Here is a 23,832-nt window from a genome sequence, read left to right on the forward strand (position 1 = left end):
ACGATGTATGTTCAGATCCCACAAAAAAGAGAAGATATTTTCATATCAGAACTTCCCAGTTCTAAATAAGGTTAAACTCCACAAAGTGGATGAGAAATAGTTTGATTTTTCTCCCTCTATACATCAAAATGAAGTTTTGGTGTGTTAAATCCATTAGTTAAGATACAGATTTCACAAATTCTCAGTTGAAGTGTTGAATCCATCTGAAGAGTTTTTCAAGTTATTTTGAAAGAGTTTTTGACATGAGTTTTTGATACAGTTATTTTGAAAATATCCTAAAAAGTCCCTGAATTCCTTTGGATCAGGTGGTTCAGCAGTGAGTGTGCACCTGGGAGTGCACTGGAATGGTGGCATTGGCTCTACCCACAAAAATAACCCACAGCAACAAAGTTGTTATCCAGGTCTGCGCTCAGAAATAAATAAACCCTGTAAATCTCACAAGTTTATGGGTTTGATCTATATTCAAATAATGGTTCTTAGAATTACTGGTGACCCGATACGTGACTTAAAGCCCAGCTAAACAGAGCATCTAAGTAATCCCCCAAGAGGGTACTTTAAGTTCTTCTGTCACTTCATTCCAGTAGTTCTTTAATTACTACTTTCCTTCTTCTATGGGAGCTTTCTCTATCTTCACTGATCAAATTATTTCTGAATTTCTCTCAATTTGCAGCATTTCCTTATCTGAAGAAACTTTTAAAACAACAGTCCTCAAGTAGCCCTTAAGAACAGGATGAGCAAATTTGAGAGATGTAAGGGTACAATACAGAATATAAATTGCAAATTCATAAAATTTTAACAGTAGTAGATCTCATCTTGGCAATATAAATTATATGTACACTACATGGTTCAGGTGAAAGAAAGAGGATGGGGAAAATCAGGAATCACAATATTATGAAGAATTCTGCAAGCAAGGACAAGAAAACTGAACTTTCACTCTGAGCTAAGCCATTTGAGAGATCAAACAACATCCAGTTTGACCAACCAAGAAAACGACTGTGGAGGTGCTGAATGGAAGTGCCTTACAGAGCAGGATATTGTCAGGAACAGCTCTGCCAAACGGTAAGGTGCAGTCTGGGCACGTGCAGCGCACGAGGAGGAGGAGAGCCGCACACCTGCCCTGTGAATCCTTACTGACACAGAGTTATGAACTCATGACAATGAGCTGATGGGGTATTCACAAGGTCAGAGAGCTGTGGTTAATCAGAGGAAGCCAAGAAGAGCATCCTACCAAGAATTCCAACTGTAGGTACTGTCATGAAGGGTACAGAACTGGCAAATGAAAAAAAATGCAGGGATACAGATGAAAACAAGAGTAGGAGATAAAAACTCTGATTATGGGCTTAAATCACTTGGCTGTGTAAGGAAGAAAAGCATTTGTGACACCTCACTTCTTTGAGGCGTCACAACAATCAGTTTAAATTGTTGGTGAGCTATCTAGGATGGCAACTAAGACATTTCTAGAGAAGCAGGCAATACACACAAATATATCAGCAGTTTCTCTCCCTTACCATCTGTAAGCATTTGCTCTGTCATGGAAACATAAAATAATGGTGCTCAAATCAGCTAATAATGCTACAATGAAATAGAACTCAATGAAGGAAATTGTGTTTTCATGCAGAAAGTCCCATTCTACTGGGATAAGGACATGGTGATGAGGAGGCAAAGCTGAACTTACACATATGGAAAACGCATGGGGGACTCTGTTACTTCATTTACATTCCTTCACATTAAGCTCAGAAGCTTTACTAGATTTTAATTAAGCCGCCAGAAATTCTTCCATGGTGAAAATTCTAAGTGAATCAGAATTTCTGTAACACTGTAATCCCCCCTAGAAGTAACAATGTAGAGAGATAATGAACGTAGGCAATAATGAACTCAAAATTCTTAAACCAGAGTTATGTATCGCTTCTAGAAAACAAGCTCAAGTGAAACCAGTTACAAATGATGTGATCCAATATAGAGGAAATGCAACAGAAAGATTTCTCCTTATTCCAGGCACTAGTGGGTCAGTTCCTCAGTAACACAATTTTACTACAAAATTTATCATTATGTCTCATTTTAATTGGGGAAATTTCCCTTTTTTTTCTTCCTGACCAAGTACTTCCTCCCACAAACCACTAAGGAAAGGAACTACAGATTGCTAAATTAGGTTTTCCATTATGTTATCATTCTGGGAAAGCCAGCCTCTTTAACAGAGCAATGTTACCACAGTAATTGATTTCCTAAATTCCTTTTGAAGGCACAAGTAACATTTTAACACTGAAATGTTAAAAACATTCACCAGTTAGTCTCTCCTATTAATATGCTAACCTGTTGAACTATACTTTCTTGTTTAATTTCTTTTTCCTCCACCTAAAAATAATTTTGGAAGTGAGATATTCTCTACTGCAAAGACATAAAATATTCTACAGGCATGTATTATGTATCTGTTGGAAGCGAAGTGCACAAGTTAAAAATCTTAAGGATCAGAGATGACATTTGGGTGCCTGTGTTTGCAAGGGATACTGTAAGCACTCGATCATAATGAACAAGAATCCTCAGATTCCTGTTTTAACATGAAAAGTATGTTTGCTTTTACAAAAATAATTTACTGAACTATAATATTTCTATGAAAAGAACTTTTAATGGATGTAATAAAAACTTTTGACTGGAGGAGTGTTTGGAAATATTGACAGAACTTTGACCATTGCCTTAAAAATGCTCTTCCATGACCCCACTCATATTCATAAGCACCTGCCAAGTAACCACATTATTCTCTCTCAAAAGTCAATAAAACCCTGCTTTTGGGTCATGTCTATTAAAACTCCAGCCCTAATTAACCTACTGGTGATTCTGACCTACAGAATCACCAAGAGTAATGATTACTATTATGAATAATGATGACTGTCATGAATCATGAGCAATAATGGTGACCCCACAGCTTCCTCCCAATACTTCAAGTATTATTACTTATTTCGAGCACTTGTTGTAAGCTCTTGAGGATAAGTATCTTCATTTTTCTGTTCTTTTGGACAAAAGCAACACCAGCAGTTCTGGTCCACAATTAAGGCTCCTGGATTTTTCAGGAATGCAAATAATGCTCATATAGACACTTGATAATGTTGTAAATGTTCCTTTGTGGTTCAGCTTCTTCTCCATTATCCATTACATGATACAGCCATGTTCCTTTTAAGCAGGCAACTTAATGTATTTTTATATTAAAGGGATTAGCATTCTGAGAATGGATAAATAAAATAATTTTAGTACTAAAAATAATGTTACTTAATACTATTTCAGTCACAAAAACATTTCCATAGACTAAGATAGTATCAGAACTGGCAGGATAGAGATACAAAAAGAAAATTAATGGAAGCAGACAAAACTCCTTGCCAAGACAATAAAGGAAGTCTTTCACGATGGGAGTTTCCTAAATTAAAGCCAGCAATTCAAGAGTGAAGAATTTTAAAGTAGAAGTGATTTTAATCCAAGCACACCAGAGTAGGACAGAAAATTTTAGAAGGAAGCACAATAACTAGGTTCAAGAATGAAAATATTTCAGTGTAAAAAGCTAACATATTACAGAAAGCCTTCCTAGCTTTCTAGGAGGCTAAAAGCATGTTGCTGATTATGAGAATTACTTGGGACAATCACAGCTGTGCAGAAATTAAAGTTAAAAATCAAAACTCATGTTAAATGTAAAAAAAAAACCCACTAATTTTCCTTTTCTAAATTACCTGCATCATCCAATAGTTTTATGCAATTCCCTGGTATTTACACAAATTCTAAAATAAACACTAATATAATATTGTCATTAAGTAACAGAGATAATGTCAGTACCAAATGATGCCACTGTTTTCCACAGTAGGTGGACCAATATTCCGCTGATTCCAGCTGACACTAACTGTAAAATCTGCCTGACAAAGACACAAAAATGTAATCAACTCTTCACCCATCATCACAGACTTTCCCCATCAGCCTTTCATGGAGTATCTTCCCTGTGACTTCACAGCTGCTGCTACACAACAAAGAGCACATTTCAAATGATGAAGCTTCAGTTACATAATTAACCTTGAATTGGGTCTCTCTTGGAAGGGGGGGTTCATGATAATGATTAAAATACTATAAACTGTTCTGAATTTCACTAGTACTGCCTCCAAGATTCAGGGAAAGCCTTCATCCATGAAATTGGGAATCCCTCCTACACCCAGCTCCAGGCTCTGGTGTTGAGCAGTCATTTACTCAGGCATTTCAAGGACTATTCAAGCCTTCCATTGAATATCTGCCATAACTGTTACTGAAACTTGGTAATCCCTTTCAGCTAGGAAAGTACCCACTCAAATTACTTTCATTTTATCACTGTGCTATGCAAAACACCACATATAATTCACTATGGAAAACATTCCAATTATTTCTATTGGTGCATTAACACGAAATACTTCCAGTTTCACATTTTTCAATTAATTCAGCTTCTTACTTAACTCACAATTTTGAATTCTCCTTGAAGATTATAAAAAACCCCCTTGGACTAAAATCCTTTTCTTCACAAAAATGCTGCCAGGATAATTAAGATGACCTGAATAAGTGTTCTGTACTATATTGAAAGATTTTAAGTTAAATTATTTACACCAAACGTTGTTCTTTTAAAAACTCTGAAAAAAGTCTCTGATTTTAAGTAATTCTCTTTCATTCTCAACAAAAGTACAGGAGCATGGAGCACAAATGAAAAATGGGCAGCCATGCAGATAAACAGCCCAATGATGCCACATCCTAAGGAGTTCAGCCAGCCCCAGTCTGCAAAGCTGCACACTCATTTCTCTCATTCCATTTCAAGCCCTACAAAAAAATTCACATCAGTATCCAACTGAAATTTTATTTGAAATTTTGTGGCTTAGAAGCATTTAAAAAAATCCATTTAAAAAATCAGTTTTTCCCTCTCTCCCTCCCAAGAATTACATAATTTAGTCACATAAAAATTCAAAAGCAGTCTCCAGTGCATCTTGCTAAAAGACAAATGTCAACTTGAATGTATTATATCCAAACTGTGAGAAGTTTTGTTGCATTTGGGTTATTTTTGCCTAAACTAGATCAGCACTCTCCAAGCATACAGCAAACCATTAAAAACAACTGACTCCAAAATTTAAATTAAATTCTCATTTTCTAATTAACCTGTGATTCTGAAAAATAATACTTCAGTGAATACTGCCATTTAAAGAAATGCTTGTCTAGGAATGTGGAAGCCCATTCATAACATCTACAGAGAGAAAACTTTACTCTTAGACCAGTGTATTTTTATTATATTTCCTTTATTCAAACACTTCTGAATCAAACAACAGAAAATTTGCAAGTGTTACTGTGGACTGTGCAATGTGCTGGAAAGGTGTGGGAACACAGATGATCATACACAGTTTAACCAGAACATTTTAGTCCTAAACTTTTGGAAAAGAGCCCTGAGGGGTGGAAATTTTTACTATAATCTGCACAATCAGGTTGAGAGTGGAACACAACTGTGTCTAACATTCGGTGGGTGAGGGATGCAAGAGGGACTGAGCAGAGTGCCAGAGATCAGCTGAGCTGCCAGGGAGGGCAGATGGAGAGGTGGCCCCTGCCTGGGGCAGCACTGGGGACCCTTGGGGGCGGCTCTGCTGCTGTGTCATTGTCACTGTCATTGTCCAGGACAGGCTGGAACTGGAGCCTGCCCCTGATCCTGCCTGGCTGCCCTTGAGCCTGCCAGAAAGGCAGCGTGGGGCTCACCACATCCTGCCAGCCTGGCAGGGAGCCAGGCAGAAACAGGGAGCCCAGAGCCTGGGCATGGGACGATGCTGGTTGTGCAAGAAGCAAACTGCTCCTGGGTGAGTTAATGCAAGGAAAACATGATTCAAACAGGTCCCTCTGCTCGCCTCCTCTCTTCCCCCACGCAGAACAAGACCTCTTTTCCACAGCACCGAGGAATACTGCATTTCCACTTCATACACAGAAGAAGAGAGCACATACCAAATAAGCATGGGTCATTGGTACCACAAAAACATGGAAAAATTCTTTTATCTTCACGTATAAGTACATTTTATTTATATTGTTTCAATTTTAAACAAAATTCCAACGGTATTACTAACGGTAAACTAAAACCTTTTTCTAACCCAGAAGCAAAAATTTGTTTGTTTTTGTGACATTAACAGTACACACCAAAGTCCACTGTCACTGATGAGTCACATTTTGCTAACAGCTTGTGTCCAATATTTAAAAATTTTAAAAAGCATTGGGACTATTTTTTCTAGAAAAATTCAATTATTACTCCAGGCCACAAATATGCAACCAGTGCTGACTTCCTGTCTATGACTTTAATCCCATCAGCTCTGACTTAGAGTGTGATCAAATCCTGCCTGATCAAGTTTCACAATAGATCACTCAGCAGACTTCAGGGAGAATTCTGAAATTTCACCAGACATCCCAAGAGCTCCTAGCATGCTGTACACAATGTGATGTTTCTTGTAATTTTAATTGGATCTGTGTAGAAATACTCTAGACTAGTTTTAAAATAAGCAAAGGCATTAAGACAAGATGGGTTACATCATGCCAGCTTGCTCCCTCCTTGAAATTTTCTGCTGTTTTACCAAAAATATTCAAAAATCCCTCAAGGCTAACGCATGACACAACCATTCCAGAATCTTACCAACATCACCTCCAGGTCTTCAGTTGTGTTCCTGCTCAGTTTCTTGGCTTATCTGCTGAACTCAAACAAAACCATGTCCTTCTCATTATTTATACACCTCAAACACTTGGTGACTTGCTCTGTGTTCAGTAAAATACAGTGAAGTGATTTAGGTAGAAGAACAGGTAATTGTTTCATTTGTGCTCTGCTTTGTCTTGGATAAATAAAATGAAACCTAACATTTCATGAACACAATAGTTCCATAAAGGAACTCTGAAGCCATGTAACTTCTTTATACTACTTCATTGGAAGCAACAGGAATCACAGTAAGAATGAAATGCTGTGCCATGAAATCCCATCACAATTTCCCATCAAAATGCTACAGCAAACATAGATGGTAAAATATCAGACTGGACTCAACTCCATAGACTCTTAGAACTCTGCTATACTTTTATATTTACTAGAGATTTTGTCACTGATGATTTGGAGCACTGCCTGTGCAATGACACCAATGCACACACAAATGGAACCCTGTGCCACTGTCAGATGCACAATTCCTGTCTATTCCTGGCTACTAAGAACATTGCCCAAAAGGGGTGGGTGAAATGAGATTTAACAGGCTGCTGGCATTAAACATGGTATTCTGAGAATAGAAACACCAACAGAACATCTGCACCCTACCAAGCACTGCTTCATCCTTGGGAAGCATCAACACAATCATATGGCACAGGTAGGATAATTCTTCATGTTGGGGCACAGGCTCATGCCAGACAGAATATATCCACTCTAGTCTATAACACATTTTGGAAAACCTCTAGAGAAGCTGAAAGATCCTCCAAAAAGTATAATTTTTTACTCAAAAACAATCAGTTTACTCAAAAGTATAAGTTTTACTCAAACTGAACCTTAAACTGTTAATCTGACTTTTAACTAATCACTGCAAAGTCAGTGCAATAATCTTATGTTCCGAACAGCGTGTCAGTTTGTGTTTAGTATGAGCAGTTGTATGCCAAAATGAGTACTTTTGCCAAAGAATTGTATCTAATGGGACATACCAAAGGGGACCATCACTGAACCTGAGGATTAGATCTGGGAAAAACAAAATTCTTTTTCTATTATGCATTAACAGCTGGCTTTTGCAAGTTAATAGTCAGGTTATTTTAATTTTTAATTCAGGTCAGGCACATTAAAAAACTCATCATGCTTCTTCCATCAAGGGATTCACAGTTTCCTGAGTGTATTTTTAGAGTTAAATAGCCCAGGCTATTAAAAAAAGATTTCAGAGAACTTTCTGTGAGAGAAATGGTGTGAGATCTTGGTACCTCTACCAAAAAATACAAGTGTGTAGATGAAATTATTTAAATATATTTTATATTCAATCCAGATTTTTGCTCTGCTTGATGGTGAAATCAAAACTTGCTTAAGCTTATTTCAAAACTCCTGATACTACATTAAAAAGTCTCTTTCTGTTTTCTTTTTTTTTTTTTGCCTATTTGATCAAACTTTACCGAGGTAGGAATTTAACCAAACTGCTCCAACACCCCAAAATTCTCCCTGTACCTCTCAAGGTAATGAGCTACAGGGACTCTCTTGGCCACTCTTATAAGCGAAACTAAAAACCAGAAAATACAAGAAAGCAGAAGTTTCTTTAAAATGTAGAATTTATGCAGTAAATAAGAGTAAAATAGGGAAGAGGGAAATTTCTATATCTCATTATCTCTTCCCTCAAATTAAGTATTTGTGGCAGCAGCAAATGTGAAACAACAATCCTGCCACTGAAGGACTCAAAACAGAAGGAACCGAGAAAGATAAACTTGGATCTAAAGATGGGAGAAAGTCAATTTGCTGGGACTGAAAAATTTAGCATCTCACCATGCTACTTTACATAAGAGAATGAAAATACTCTGTACACTCTTCCCTAAAAGCACTCATGGGGTATTATGTACAGCTATAAACTAAAACACATTTAAATAAAACTTTTTTACAGTTCAAATAATTAGAAAAGGAAAAAACCCTGCCACTTCATGCTCCATACACGTTGTTATGTACTAGTTTAAATAAGAAATGTCAGGAAACCTTCAACACATTTAAGTTTGTCAAAATTGCTCTTGCCTTCAACAGATGATCCTGGTTTCTATGATTGGTAAAGTTTGACATTTTTTATTCTAAAAACAACATGACAGAAACTTTTTCTAGTTTAAGAAAAACCCAAAATTTATTAGAATATAAAATTGAAACCAAAAATGACTGAATGAAGGTGGAAGGTTGCATTTTTCAATTGCTATATTATTAATGTGTAGATAAGCTGTCAGAGCAATTACTGTTTTGCAGTATCACAGCGTACCCATTACCAATGACCAAGCACTTATTTCCCAAACTGGGTTGTATAACAACATTCACATTAAACAAATTTTATTTAATACTGCAAGCCAGTCCACATTCTGAACTTATCAGCTATGTACATTCTAAAAAGCAGAACTGGAGCTACCCAGAACTGGTGAAAATGCTATTGTATTGGGACACTGAAATAAGTACAGTCATACTACAAGAGCTCTGCTTCTGAAATAATTACTTACAAAATGGGCATTGTTTACATTTTTATATTTACTATCATAATGTAGTTTGCCACTATCAAACATTAGTACTCTCCCCCAAAAAGAAACCAAAACAAGAAATTGAAAACAAATACACAGTTAAAACAACCCAGTCACAATATCTTCCAAAATTAACAACTACACAGCCTCAAAACTTCACTTGTACTTTTGGCCAAGTACTTCATTGGCCAACTGTACTACAGTGACCACTGTATTGTATTGGCCAGTGCATGTTGAACAGGCCAAATTAAACACAGTAGTGCTGCAAGACATAGTTTTTACATAGTAACATCAAAAATTATTCTTTTCTATTATCTTAGTGACTAAATAGAATTCAATGATAATTCTCTAACCCATCCTATGGCCTGCATTTAGTTATGGGAGTATGTCTCATAATCATAATGACCCACATCAGTGTGTCCCTCTGGAGTAATGTCCATATCAGTCTATTTGATGATTTCTATTGACATTAATAAATTTTAGAATTAATCTTCTTGCCTGTCATGTATCTCCTGTCATCTCTTTCTCCCTTTTAACAATGTATGTATGTGATGTATAAGAAATACAAGATAGCAGTGGTTGCAATAGAAACTCACCCTATAGAAGGCAGTTGTCAGGGGCAGCAATGCTGCAGCAATGTTGTATTCTTCTGAAGATGAACAATCCTGCAAGAAAAAAAACAAAGAAGAAAATAAGCAAAACCATTGTATGCACTGTAACTTCATTTCTGCCTTATGGAGTCCCTCTGGCATCCTCCTGACACACAATGGAATCTTTAATCATTAGATATAATGTAAAAATAACACATATTTATGAGTGTGTATATATACACACACACACACACACACACACACACACACACATATACATATACATTCACATCTTTCTTTCTATCTATTGATATATTTTTTCATGGTTTCTCCTAGACAGGTATTACTGTGATTCTTCCCACTTCAGAAATTTATTAGCCAATTTCTCATTCATATGTCTGAAATACAAATTCACTGACATTATTTATAGGTAATAAGGAAAGTTTTCCTCATTTAGGAAACAATAAAAAGGTAGTTTGCTTCCATTTGGGTCAAGAGAAAACCTGACTAAAATGGAAGTGATGTGATGACCAAAGAATGCCCTTTCAAAATGTCTGCGTGAAGGAAGTGACATTTATGCAATATGAAATAATCACCTCCACAGCCTCTACAAAAGTTTGGCCCAAGGTTAACTTTAAAAGAAGATGAAAACCCATTCTCTTCAAGTCTCTGAATGCCTCATTCAACAGTCAAGTGTGTCATTCATGTCTCTCTAGGCAGAGAAGGGTATGCCAAAGTAAATCAACTAGTAATTGTGCTGATGAAAGTCGTGATTCTATTACGGAAGTCTTTTAAAAGAAAGCAGAATTGGAATGTAACTTGATATTTAAAAAACAAACTACTTGAATTTTTATGACCATTAAAAAAAAAAAGAACAAAAAATAGCCAACAAGAGTTAAAAATGATACTTTTTAAAAAAGAGATCAGGTGTGGTTTCAGTAGCTCTTTTTGCCACCACTAAAGAACACAATACTGCACATACTCGTACAGTTGACAAATGTATCACCATTGTGCCCCTGGATGATCAATGGACAACCAACATTTCCAGCTGAACAATTAATTTTAAAATTTCTAACATCATTGTTACAGTGGGCACCCTGCAACTCAAATTACTCCTGTGAACTGTAACAACTGACCAAATGCCAAAATTGAAATATCTCAAGTGTTCCTCTGTCAGACTTTACATTTATGACTTCAAGATATCAGAGTTATCTAAAACAGAGCAACTAGCAAAAACCTGGCACCAGCCAATTGTGATAGCAGAAATATGAAATCTGCTTTACAAAACCAACAGTGTTATGGATTATTAGGATGTTATTTGTATCCATCTCATTCTTTGTTCTTAAATGGCTGCAGAGTGACTGTGGATTGCAAGTTTAAAACAACAGACAAAACAACTCATCAGAAGACTATTTTGCTCCTCATAATTTTAAAGTCTATTTCAACCTTTGTGATTTCTCAATAACAAATCCTTCATCTTCTATTGCTTTAATCAAGCTCACCTAAATGGAATAGCAATGTCCATTTATAGTCAAATACAGCAGCATTTAGAAAACTGCTTACACATAAATTCTGAAAAGGGACACAACAAGGTCACAGTTGTGAAGGTTTATTTCTGCCAGAGGGTTCCAATGTATGAATGCTCACTGTGCATGGACAACACCAGTTTGGCAAGTGCTCACACTTCATAACACACTTCCAACCTGGTAGAGGAAAGCTAACAAAAATGACACTGAAAAACTCAATAAATGTTTCAATGATGCCTCTTGGTATTGCAATATGTATATAGCAAACCCAAATTAGTTTGTAAGATCTCAGAGCATAAGGCTAAAGGACACAGCCTCAGCTGCTTTCAATTTTCCATTTCTGCATTATTCCCTATTGTTATCCACAGCCTTAATCCCCATTTGGAAGTTAGCATACATATTTTTAGTTCAATATATGATAAATATTCTTAGTACTTTTTCACTTAACAAAAACACTTCCCACTTAAAATTTGACTTTCCAATCTTTAGAAATGTGCAACAGCTTTCAAAGAAATACATATCTTATTTCTGCACATGATTATTTATAACCAGGTATAAAATAATCCATCCTCAATTTCAGGTTACCTACTTAATCCCTTAGCTCAAATTATTTGAAAGAGTTCAGGCTTTTATCCAAAATATACATAAAAATATCTTTATAAAAACTGAGCAATGTATCTTCACCTAGAGAGCATTCAATACTCCAAGAGCTAACATATGTCTCAAAGATATATATCATCACCATATAAACAACACATTAGATTATTTTTCCATTCCTTCCTTCAAGTATGAAATTCTCCACATATTCCATGTCAGCAGTACATGGACTCGTAGTGTGGAAATATTATCTCTCTACATTTTGTTTTTCTTCTCCTGCACATGACAAGGAATACAAAATTATCTCAGTTAGGAATAAATTGCAACACTGTTGTTTTAAGATGAGTGGAACTAATTAATTGTTTACTTGCATTGTAGCTGCAAGACAGAATGCCGTAGTTAAAGGAGATGTGGCACTGAAATCTCAGCTTCTCAATTTTACAGACAACCCAAAGTACTGGAAATGTCACATATGTGTTGTAGGTAATTAATTTAGACCCCTGAAACAATGCAATCCAGCTGCCTTATAGATAATGCCTTTACCAATTGTGAAAAATACTCTTACTGCTGCTACAGAAGTAGACAAAAATCAAACACCATAAAATAATCAAAGTTTTTCCACCTAATTTGCACAAAATGAAGCTAAAACACATCTGGGGAACAAAAATTATTTTCAGCAAATTAATCATCAAAAAACCAACGTCCTTTGACAGTGAAATACAGACTTCCACCATGACATATGCAGAGTACTGCTTTGAATCCATGCCTAATTGAGTGAAAACCTGGCACATTGTTCTGGCCATACTGATCCTATATCCAGACAGTTGCTGAACTCTGTAGCAGATTGGAAAGGTTACAGGAATTCATGTACACTTAAAACAGCTTTGCTACACTGAATTGACAAGTGAATAATAAAAGGAGAATGTTTTTCCTTACATCACTTACTTTGACAATGCATGTGAATTACTTCTATACTCCAGTCAGTTTAAATAAGCAGCAACACTTTGGTGATTCCATATTGCCATTAGACTGCAGAGATTAGAGCTTGGAAGTTACAGATTTTGACTGCTTGGCTGGACACATGGGGCTGACATGGGGGAGCACTGATGGCTTTTGGAATCTGGTAGGTGGCTTAGGCTTCTGGAGCTGGAGGAGTCAACTCTGCTCCTCACTCTTGACTTCAGAACAGGCACTGCCTGGAATGCTTGCTTGGAAAACAAGGCATTGTACATCACCAGGAACTGTGCATGATCATGAACCGTGCGCCATCATGAACTGTACATCCTCATGAACTGTACACCAGCACAAAGCTGAGATGCCCTCTGCAGTGTGGTCCTAGTGATGAACAGCTGGGAAAAGTCATCCCAGGAAAAGATCTTCCCTGATCTGCTCCTGGACATGCAGGCTCAAGAAGGCTGCTAAGCCCCCTCTGATATCCCACAAGAGCAAGCCCAAGCCAATGAAGCACTGTGACAGTGCAGAAAAACGACCTCTCTTCCTGCATTAAACAACAACACACACTCAGGGGTTTCTGCTTTCTCTTAGCCACATGATAAAAATCTAGCAGACATGTATGGAACATCTAGATAACATTTGAGGTGAAATTTGCTTCTTAAATTCATCTTGATAGTCTCTCTCATTAACTGCTACCTGATACAGCATCTTCCTGCATTAAAACCCATTCTGCTTTAGGCACTAAGCTTTTGAAACAGACCCCACATTTTTAATAATCTGCAGAAATCCGAGTATGCCAAAAACTTGGGATCCAATTTTGCCTTACATTCAGGAACACCACAAATACATGGAATTCCCCACAGGCCTGACTATCACATGAAATCACTGTAGCGTGCAGTGAATGCATCCAAACCAAAAAGCTGAATATGGCAGCGCTCGATCCATACCTTTTTGGCAGCACAGGAGGATGCATGCATGCTCTGTTAAAAATGCTGCTCAACACTGCACTGTCCCTCCTGAGAATAACTGAAGTCAATTTTCAGGCATACAAAGAGCATTCATCACCCTGCAGGACTAAGCTCAAAATGAATCCAGAAAAAAAAAAAAGCCAGAAACTTTAGGGTCAGATGTGTTTTTAAAGCACTAACCCAAGAACTGTTAAGTCAGCATGTGTAACTATGTGCAGAAGATCATCTACAAATTACAGGTGAAACTTTAGTTACAAAATCAACAGGTGCCAGGTTTTAATCCCAATTCTAACAGCTGTATTATGTGGGCAGGGTTTCACTAAATCACAGAATTTTTATTATTGATGCAGTTTATATTTTGTAAATATGAACTGTCAATCCTAATGCACAAGGTACTACTTTTTGTCTACAGCACTAAGAGAATTCAACAGCCCAGCTTAGACAAAATGTCTTGTTTGCTATAAGGGACAGAGATGCATCAGGTAGAACTGCAGTGCAATTCATAATCATACCTTAATATTAATGAGGTTATTTTTCCATTTTATTAGAGAAGCTGCAGAGATTTTACTCATTCATCTACAAATACAAAATTAATGCAATTGAACTATTACAAGTGAGTTTTGATCAAAGAAATCCTCTTCTATGTAAACTGATGCTACCATCAATGCCTTTTATAGCCAGTCTTTGCAGAATCAAAAATGTAAGTAAATAAACTGCCAATTTAACAATATTTGATTATAGCTAATATGCTGTCTTGAAAAACCAAAAAGTTATTTTGGAATTTCCAGAATAACTTTAAAAAGTACTTAACTTACAAGTTTTAACTTCACAGATAAAGCCATAGTTAAAATTACAGAGGTTGTTGAAATAAATGCCAATATGACAATAATCACTTATATTACCTTTACTAGCATCACATAATTAACTTCACAAGAAAGTTTAAATCATTATTAGAATCATAAGCAAAATTGCTTTTTTCGGTCAAAATTAATGCGCATTTACATTCTTGCTAATCTTCATATAGAGCTTTGTCTAGTGAAGTCACCATCAATGCCAGCTGCTGCTTTGCTTTACAGTGGGATAAAACTTTTCCTTTTTTTTTGTTGACAAAGCTGAAATCAAACCTTCTTGAAGTAGCTACAATCTTATTAAGTAGAACTCTTCTGGGACCTGAGCAATAGGATGAAAAGTAGACACACTGAGAAAGACCATAGAGCTGACTACCTGCTGCCTTATCTTTTGACAGGACTGTAAGAACAAACTCAAAATTTGGGAGATACTGCCCTACAAAATTCTCATTATTTTTAAAACTTTTTGTCTTGATAAGAATATAAAGAGCTCTTCAAAAGTATTAATCTGCAAAAAAACAACTCTTCCTTCATAAATGACCCTTATACATTTTATGTGTCGCTCATTAACATGAGCTTTTAATTATATTTTTTGTCCTGCCTAAACACTGGTGCAGGGATTCACAGTTAATCAAACCAAGACAAGGACACTCTTATTGTCTGTGGTTTCCAGGTTTAACACTGATCAGATCTCTGGGCTTTTGATGAGCAGCTTCTCATGCTGCTACCTGGGCTGACAGCAATAATTGAACACGAAGTCCAGATCATAGACTTGACCCATGCTCTGAATTCTGCCATGTGTAACAATTTCTTCACCCTCTGTGGCCATCAGAGAGTGATGCCAGTGCAGAAGACAAAGGAACAGCATCCACCCAGGAGAATCCTCACTGATTTGTTTTGACTTTTTGGTATTTCTTCCTGATCAAGAGCCTTTGCAATGACCATTTAATTAAAGAACCTATCCTGTCAGCAACAGGATGCAAGATACTGTAGAGCTGCCATTCCAGGCAGGAGATCCAGTTTTATTTTAGAGATATCTTACTTCCTGAGGAACTTCATGCTTGTCTTCACCTGGCCCTGAATCATCATAAGTTTGCCTGCCCTTGAAGCACAGTGGTATAAGGAAAAGGATTCAATCAAGGCAGTCCAGATGCAATTACACAATCATATAGTGATTTTTATGTTTTCAATGATTTTTAAGTTTCCTTTTGCTTTACTCCACGCACTCACAAGCGAGCAAATGCAACAGATTTTCTCTGTGCAGCCCCATCCTACTCCTGATCTCACAGCAAGTGAAAACAAGGAACAACATTTCACTCAAAGAAGAGCTGTCAAACCCCCCCAGCCCCCATGCTTTCTCAATAAACACATTTCCGTCTAGGCTTGAGGTTAGTCATTTCCTCCTCCTCCTTACAAATTGCATCTAGGAGATCAGGAACCTCAATTTTTATGTGCATAAATTACACATTTGTCACTGTATTCTTCTGTACCCTAGAAGCCTAAAAACATGTACCTTTTTTTGCAAGATACTGATAAAAACAAGAATGCCATCCCTCGCGTCTCAGCACATCTGAGTTTCTTTAACAGAAATGCCATGCATGTTTCTGAATACTGTCATGAGGCCCATGGCAATAAAGTTCAACATACTCAGGCTGTAATCTTCTCCCAAGGAAATGGTTGGGATGCCAAGATGCCTTTTGACTTTTATTTCACAGCAGGGCTTCATTCACAGTGACTCTGTCCAAACCTTAAACTACACCAGCTGTGATACAAGGTCCTGCACAGCAATTTGTAAAAAGTTTTGACAAACAACACTCAAATGATAGAATACATTGCAATTCATGATAAAAAAGTGATCAATATCCATTAACTGCTCAGTTGGAGAGGGTGATTAAATCCTGGAGCCCTGGTAGACCAAAACACTTCTGCAGCCACTGCAAAACATTAACACAGGGTACTCTGTAAACTGCTGTACAGACAGCCTGTTCAATTGAGTTAGGGTACAACAGAGAAATGCTTAAGACATTAAAAGAACTATTAAAAGAGATGCCATATTACAGTATAGTCCAGCTACATATTTACAAATCAGTTCACAAGTACACAGGACACATCCTTACTCCCAGCAGCATCTCTTCTCCTAAATTTTAAGGCAAAAACTTTTAAATGTATATATACTTTCATAAACTTTCAAAGAGGTACAAATACATTCACCTTGCTTAACTTCATTTTACCGTTCTTTTCTAAGTTTCATGTGATTTTCCAATTTCACGTACTTTTAATAAAAATGCATCACATCATCAGAGCACATTCTATACAATTTTTACAACTTAACAGGAATGAACTCCTAAAAAAATTATCAGATTTATATGGGTATATATGGTAAAGTGATTCACTGAAAAAACAGTTTTTCACTTTGGAAGAAAAACATTTGGCTAGAAATGGAATTTTACATCCACCTTCTGTCATGCAATGAGCTGACGCTCAGTTCAGAGCAGCTACCAAAAGATTTTGGGTCTAGTTCACCATGGAGAAACTGAACAATGTCTGATGAAATGTAACTTGGAAGTAGAGCTCACTGAAAATTTTCCACTGAATAGCACGTGATAGCAAAATAATTTTTTATTTATGCTAAGAACCCTCAATGACATCATAGGAAAGAGAACTTCTAATCCTCAAGGTTCTCCCCTTGGGAGACTCAGTCTCTTGCCAACTGATTTTCTGGGGAACCAGAAATAAAACCTTTGACAAGAATTCAAAGAAGGCAAGGAACAGGTTTGGGGGAGCTACAGGCTGGACAGCAGGGAGCAAGTCCTCAGAGAGAGCATTTCCAAACACAGGAAGAACACAAAAGTGATTTAGAACACAAAAAACCAACTGACCAAGGAAAACAGGATCATTTTCTTCAATGAAATACCAAGCTCTGTATCTGAGGAAAGAGCAGCCTTTTGTGTTTTGCAGGCTCCTTTGGTACCCTTGGGGACAAGCTGGGAGGAGTGGAAACCTGACTGCACTGTCAGGCTCAAGGTTTAGCAGGCAGGTGGCTCTGAATCCCGTTTTCAGGGCTTGATACTGCGGTGAATGTTTTCATTGACAACATGGAAAATGGCATGAAATGCATCCTCATCCCATTTCTGGCTGACATCAAATTTGGGAGAATGGCAAATACGCTGGAGGGCAGGACTGCTGCTGACTGGCATCACAGCCTGGCAGACACAGACTGAAAGAGCCTCCTGAGCCTGCCAAAGAGAAAGTTCTGTACAAGGGACAGGGTAACTCCATGTGGAAATATGAACTACATAAGGACAGGATCAGGAGCCATGTGTTGTGCTATACATGTCAAACTGAGTCAAAAATCCTATAACATTAGTCTCACAAAGAGTTACAGCAGGGGCAAAAGAACAAAATAATTAGGAACTTTATGGACCTGAACCAAGAGACTATCAGGAGAGAGCACAACTGAAAGAATCTCAAGAAACCTAAATAAATATATAAAAAGAGCGTGCTCAACAAGCACAGACAGAAATAATTGGCAAGAAAGCTGATGCCAATTTTATGTATCTGTATCTATGCCCAATGCATCTACAGGGTTCTGGCAGGTGAACCCAAGCCCATGTTTGCCTGGCTTAGCACTGCCCCTGGCAGAGGCACTTTCCACCAGCTGCCCACAATGGGGTCTCTTCTGAACGTATTTGACATCACGCTGCAGGACAGCTTTGGGCCTTTTAAACCAACCTTGATATTACTGAAAAGCTTTCCTGCACTTTTGGCAGGGGCACCAGATGGTCTGTGCACAGCTGCACCAAAGGACAACACGGCCGACACTGACCAGCTGCTCCTGGAAGAAGTTTTCTTGGATCAGCTTTGTTGGTGCAGCCCCATTTCTGGATCCATGAAACAAGTGTCAGCTGCTGGAAGAGGATATTTCTGGGATGACCTGCAATGGCTGCAGAATTTCAAGGATGACAAGTGGCGTTTTGTGGGTTCTTCTGAGGAAACTGTGATTAAAAGGTTCTGAATCTCGAATTCAGCCAGCGAGGGCTTTTCCGCGCTCAGGCACAGATGACGCACTGTGTTAGCCGTGCTGGTGAACTTGACAGAACCTAAAATCCCTCCTGCCAACTCCCCTGCCAGACCTCTCTGCTCCTTAATAGGCTGGAATGTAAATCTTCAGTTATGTTTCAAAGAGTAGTGCAGTTTTAACAACCTTAATGGAAGCTGCTGTAGAAATTGCTTAATCCAAAAACCTTGAAACAACAATCAGAATTAGGCACACTGCACATCATGAAAAAATCATGTTACTAGAGCAGTCATCAGAAATATCCCATTTTTCTGGAGGAAAAAATTCCAGTGATAAAGTAATTTCAAGGATAAACAGTTCATAGAAAAGAATACTTGAAGCAAATTTGGGAAACTGAAAGACATATGTTGTGCATGATTAAGTAGCACGTTGTAGAGCACTGTCCACCTTGATTAACACATCAAATCTGTGTGATCAAGGAAGAATGTTGCTACAAAGCCTGAAAAGCCCAAGAGATTCTGAGATTTCAAGCCTGCTTGATTTAGTAAAGTGCTCCCTCCAAGACAGCATCCGTCAATGGAATATATATTCTAATACAAATATTTAAACTATGAAAAAGGAAAACATAGAAAATGCATTATTTTCATTTAACTTAACGTTAAGTATTTTAAACTTTCTGATTGTACTTTTCAGTGCCTTGACAGCAGCCGCCTCTTTCATACAGACAGATTTTATTTGAAATCTTACACTTTTTGGTGGTTCAATGCACATGAGATGTGGGAACTGTTTACTATGAAACATTGATTAAAAATTAATTTCTTGATAATTGACAAAATGTTTGCTTTTCTAAGAATCCAAGTGAAAACAAGCATGAAGCATTTTTGATAAGAGATAAAGACAATGGAGAAACAGTAAACCAATTTTGAACCGGCAATTGTAGAACTACCCTCAGAATCCTTCAGTCTTAAAGCTTGCTGAATTGATACTTTTTCTCTGGGATTTTTGAATGGCTTCAGGAAATAAGACAGTTAGAATTCCAGGAGGTAATTCCTCCAACTTCGGTTACAGAAGTGAAAAAGTAAACTCCCAAAACATACTAGTTGGTCACCTAGCTGAAGAGGCATGTTTGGATGTCATTAAAAAAAATAACTGTTCTCTGTAAAAACTGTCTGGCAGGGCAAACACAACCAGAGGAAAGAAGACATCCCTGAGCTTGTTGTGTGGACCAAAGAAGCAGAAGTGTACTAGCACTGCCTTCCAGCAAAATTCTTTCTTTGGTACAAATTCTAGGAAATCTTGGTACAATCCCTTTCTGTTCCACAGCCTTCTAAACCACTGCTAGTAGCAACATCCAGCTAACTAGCCACAGAGAAAGCCTTCTTTGCCAGATTTTGGATTGCTAACTAATCCATTTTAAAACCCTGACGAATCTTCTCCTAGGCTATCTGATCTTCCTTCCAGGAGGTTTTGTTCCAAGCACCTGTTTTGTTCTTATTTCATTGACATTTCAAGAAAAAATGCAGAAAGGGTAGTTCTGCTATGTAATCACAGTACATGGCAAGGAGAAGTTTAATAAAAACTTCTGTACCTTGGGGTACAGTGAAATATTGGTGAAGTTCTAAGTCCCAATTATAGTCATACTGTTTGAAATTCTTTCCTCACAATTCATATTTAGAGCTTTCAGAAGGGTGAGCCAGATTGCAATGGCTGGATAAAAAAGAACGGGCAGTGAAAACAAAAACTGAGAAGTTCAAGCATTAGCAATGGCTTTGGCATCCTAAAACCAGCATGAGTCCAATTCCAGAGAACACACAAGCAAATCACCAAATGAGTGCAGAACACAATTCTGAAGATCAACAGATAATTTCTGGACAGTGTGGCATTACTGAGTGCACATACTGAATGAAACACACTGTATCAGCAAGAACTATCAGCCACGTCCAATAAATGTGATGACTCAGATGATAAGTATTTCTTATCTTTGTCTCTTCCTAACAAGAAATATGAGTAGATATCCTAATGTATTTGACCATCTTCTCGTTCCTTTTATCTTACCAGTTCTAAGTAGCAAAGAAATCCTCAGGCTTTCAGGAAGACCTTCACTATCATAGCTGACAAGAATCCCACAGTGCCCCTTACCTTCTCTTTCAGTATCACACTTGTGTTGATGGCCACATTTTGTCCAAGTTCCTTATGCTGCTAAAATTTTAGATCTTGTTCTGTCCTGTTTTTCAAGGACATTTAGGAGTGGAGCTTTTGGTTCAGTCCTGTGAGACATCCTGCCAGGCGCTGCTAGTCAACAACTTAGTAAAAATTTCAAATACTCTTACTCACCACTCTTCTTCCTTCTTCAAATCTTCTCTTATGCACAGAAACTAAAATAATGCATCTTCTAAATGAATACACAGAGAGAGAGCTGGGTGCACCAGCATGATGCTGCTGTGTCATCTGCTGGAGCCCATTTGTGCAACGAGACGTGACTGTGATGATGCAGCCAAAATTCCCCACTGCTTTAACAATAACAGAGGTGCTACCTACCTGATTTTGATGAAAATCTCTACAAAATACCATATCATTAGAGTGGTTGGAATAATTAATTATGATTTCCTGGACTGATTTTAAATTAATCAGTTCTCATGCCTACTGTTTTCATGTGCAGATTGTATCTTGAATTTGGAAATTAGAAAATTATAAACAGTGTATTATAATGCAGACAAGGAAAAAAAAGAAGTTTCTAAAGAAGAAGTGCTGAAAATCATAGCACCCACATAATCCAAGTTGATCACAAGTGTATTATTATTATTATTGCTACAGTTATTGTTATTATTATTATTACTAATAATGCAGTTGTTATTATTATTATTATTACTACAGTTAGAGTAAGATATAGAAAGATATTTCATTCCATATACCTGAAAGAGACAGAGAATATTACATGTCAATTGTATGGAATTTACTTACATATAACAAAGGATTTGTATTCTCTAAAGTGATGTTTAACCAATTAACATTCCAAGTAAAGATTTTACAAGGTGTTCAACTGACTAAAGGACTTAATTTAATCAAAAGAAGCTGGTTTTGTCCTCAAAAGTCAAGTGATCTGTATAGAAAATCAAATCAATTTGTTCATTTACAAACATTGTGGGACTTTAGACTGTTAAACATCCAATTCCAATTCTTAGCTCTCACGTGGAGTTTTGGACTTCAGAGTTCAAGAATTAGGGGAGAGGTGGAGAAAGGGGATTGTGAGATTTGTTTGTTTGTTTTATCTATACATTAGGTAAAGTAATTTTTAAATATTTTGTTGGATCACTAGATACCAAAGCCTGGCCCTGTGACTGAGTACAAGGAGGGAATTACTAAAAATAATCCTCATTAAAGCATGTTTACATGGCATTTTCCATGAATCCTAAAAGCTAATTAATTTAAGTCATAATTCTGGGCTGTAATTTTGAAAAAGAATGTGAACAGCTGCAAGAATTTTTTACAACATATGCAGATTGTCAAACGCTCTTTTGTTTACACCTTTATTTTGTGTTCTTGTTCTAGAATGGCACACACTTTTAATGTAACAGCAGAGGTAGGTCTTTTACTGTAAAGAAATTGATCCTTATGCTTTTTTCCTTAGAAATCATTCTAAAATGTCACACATTTCACTACTGTTTGTTTCTCATATTAATGCATTTGTCAAAGTTTACACAAAATACTGACAAAACCCAGAACTGGCCTGTGTTTTATGGTATTTATCTCAGCACCACACTTCAGTTTTTGAATGCAAGCTGCTGAGATCTCAATTGTTTAAACCAAAGGTTATGCAAACATGACAGCAGCCAAATGATTAGAAGGCTTTGGATATTCCATCTTCTGTCTGCTTCAGAAACGACTGCATGTGAAAAATAATGAGGCTCTTGCAGCCTCATTAGGAATTTTTATGCAAATTCCTGTAAAATCAAACACTTAGAAACAGAAGCTTCATAAAATTCCTTATAGAAACAACAAAGCAGTTGTCCACCTGGCATTTTTCTCCTGGTGGCCAAGGCAGCACACCTTGCAGAAATGTCTCACTGCAGTTTCTCTACCTGGGCTTACCAGGTGCTTGAAGGGCCAAGTGCAGGGGAAGGAAGAGCAGACACCATGTTACACAGGAATTCTTTTTCCTAAAAATAGACTGTGCACATGTGGTACAGTCACTGCATGGGTACAGCAAATCAGTACCATGCAATATTCTGCTACTTGTGGTACACATTAAATGGCACTGAGAGCAGATGAAGCGCCTGTACACATAATTAACAGCATTTTATACACATTTCTAAAGGGAATGATGGACCTGTACTGAAATACACTTTGTAAACATACCTAACATCTTAAATAAAACCAAAATTCCACATGTTACTTCCTCATTTTTATCGATATAGAACCTGTAAAAACAGAAGTCACTGATTTCACATAGCTTGTTATAATATCAAAGTGCCTGTTCTTTCCAACATGAAAGACTTTTTGTTTTGGTTTGTTTTTTACCACCTTTCATCAGTTCACCTCTTTCCCAGCCAGGCTGGAGAGCGACTGCACAGCAGCACAACACAATTCCTAACCCAGACTTGTTTTATTTACAGCAGCGAGCAGAGTACAAACACATGTCTGCTTTTCATCACGACGACCAAAAATATTCAGAACATGGAGTTATTAGGAACACTTGGCAACCACAAGGCCACAATTAACAGCAGTGATCACTTCAGAGCAGTCAGAGCTCACCATGCCAACACTCCAAGGAGCTCCATGGTTTCAGTGAGGTACCTGCGTGTGAGCAAACACAGGGGAGCACATCCTGCACCAGCAGCAAATGGGAGAGGGTTGAACACAAGGCCAGCAACAAGGAGACATCTATGAAGAGTAAAGCCTGAGTAAAGCCTGCTCCAGCTGCCCAACAGCACAGAGACCCCTCTGGGATGGATGGGGTTGTGGCACCCTCCTCACCCTGCACAGGGAAATTCCCCTGTGAGCCCCAAAGCTGCAACCAGCCAGAGCAGCTGCTGGGGCCACTGCTCATGTGCAGCTCTGCTTGTTCTTGTATTAAAACCAACACCCTGCTATCATTTGATATTTTGATACAAT

General features: G+C 37.5%; 1 protein-coding gene across 7 annotated transcripts in view; it reads right to left on the reverse strand.

Annotated features, from left to right (window-relative positions):
• The window catches only part of SBF2 (SET binding factor 2), a 230,431-nt gene that overhangs the window by 54,761 nt on the left and 151,838 nt on the right, over positions 1–23,832 (reverse strand). For all 7 annotated transcript variants that reach the window (XM_084208186.1, XM_084208185.1, XM_084208181.1 and 4 more), the window contains exon 17: positions 9,816–9,884. In XM_084208186.1, the coding sequence (XP_084064312.1) occupies positions 9,816–9,884 (69 nt within the window). The remainder of the gene's footprint in view (positions 1–9,815; positions 9,885–23,832) is intronic.

This window comes from Fringilla coelebs (assembly GCF_963513975.1).
Source record: "Fringilla coelebs genome assembly, chromosome: 6".
Classification (NCBI taxonomy): Eukaryota; Metazoa; Chordata; class Aves; order Passeriformes; family Fringillidae; genus Fringilla; species Fringilla coelebs.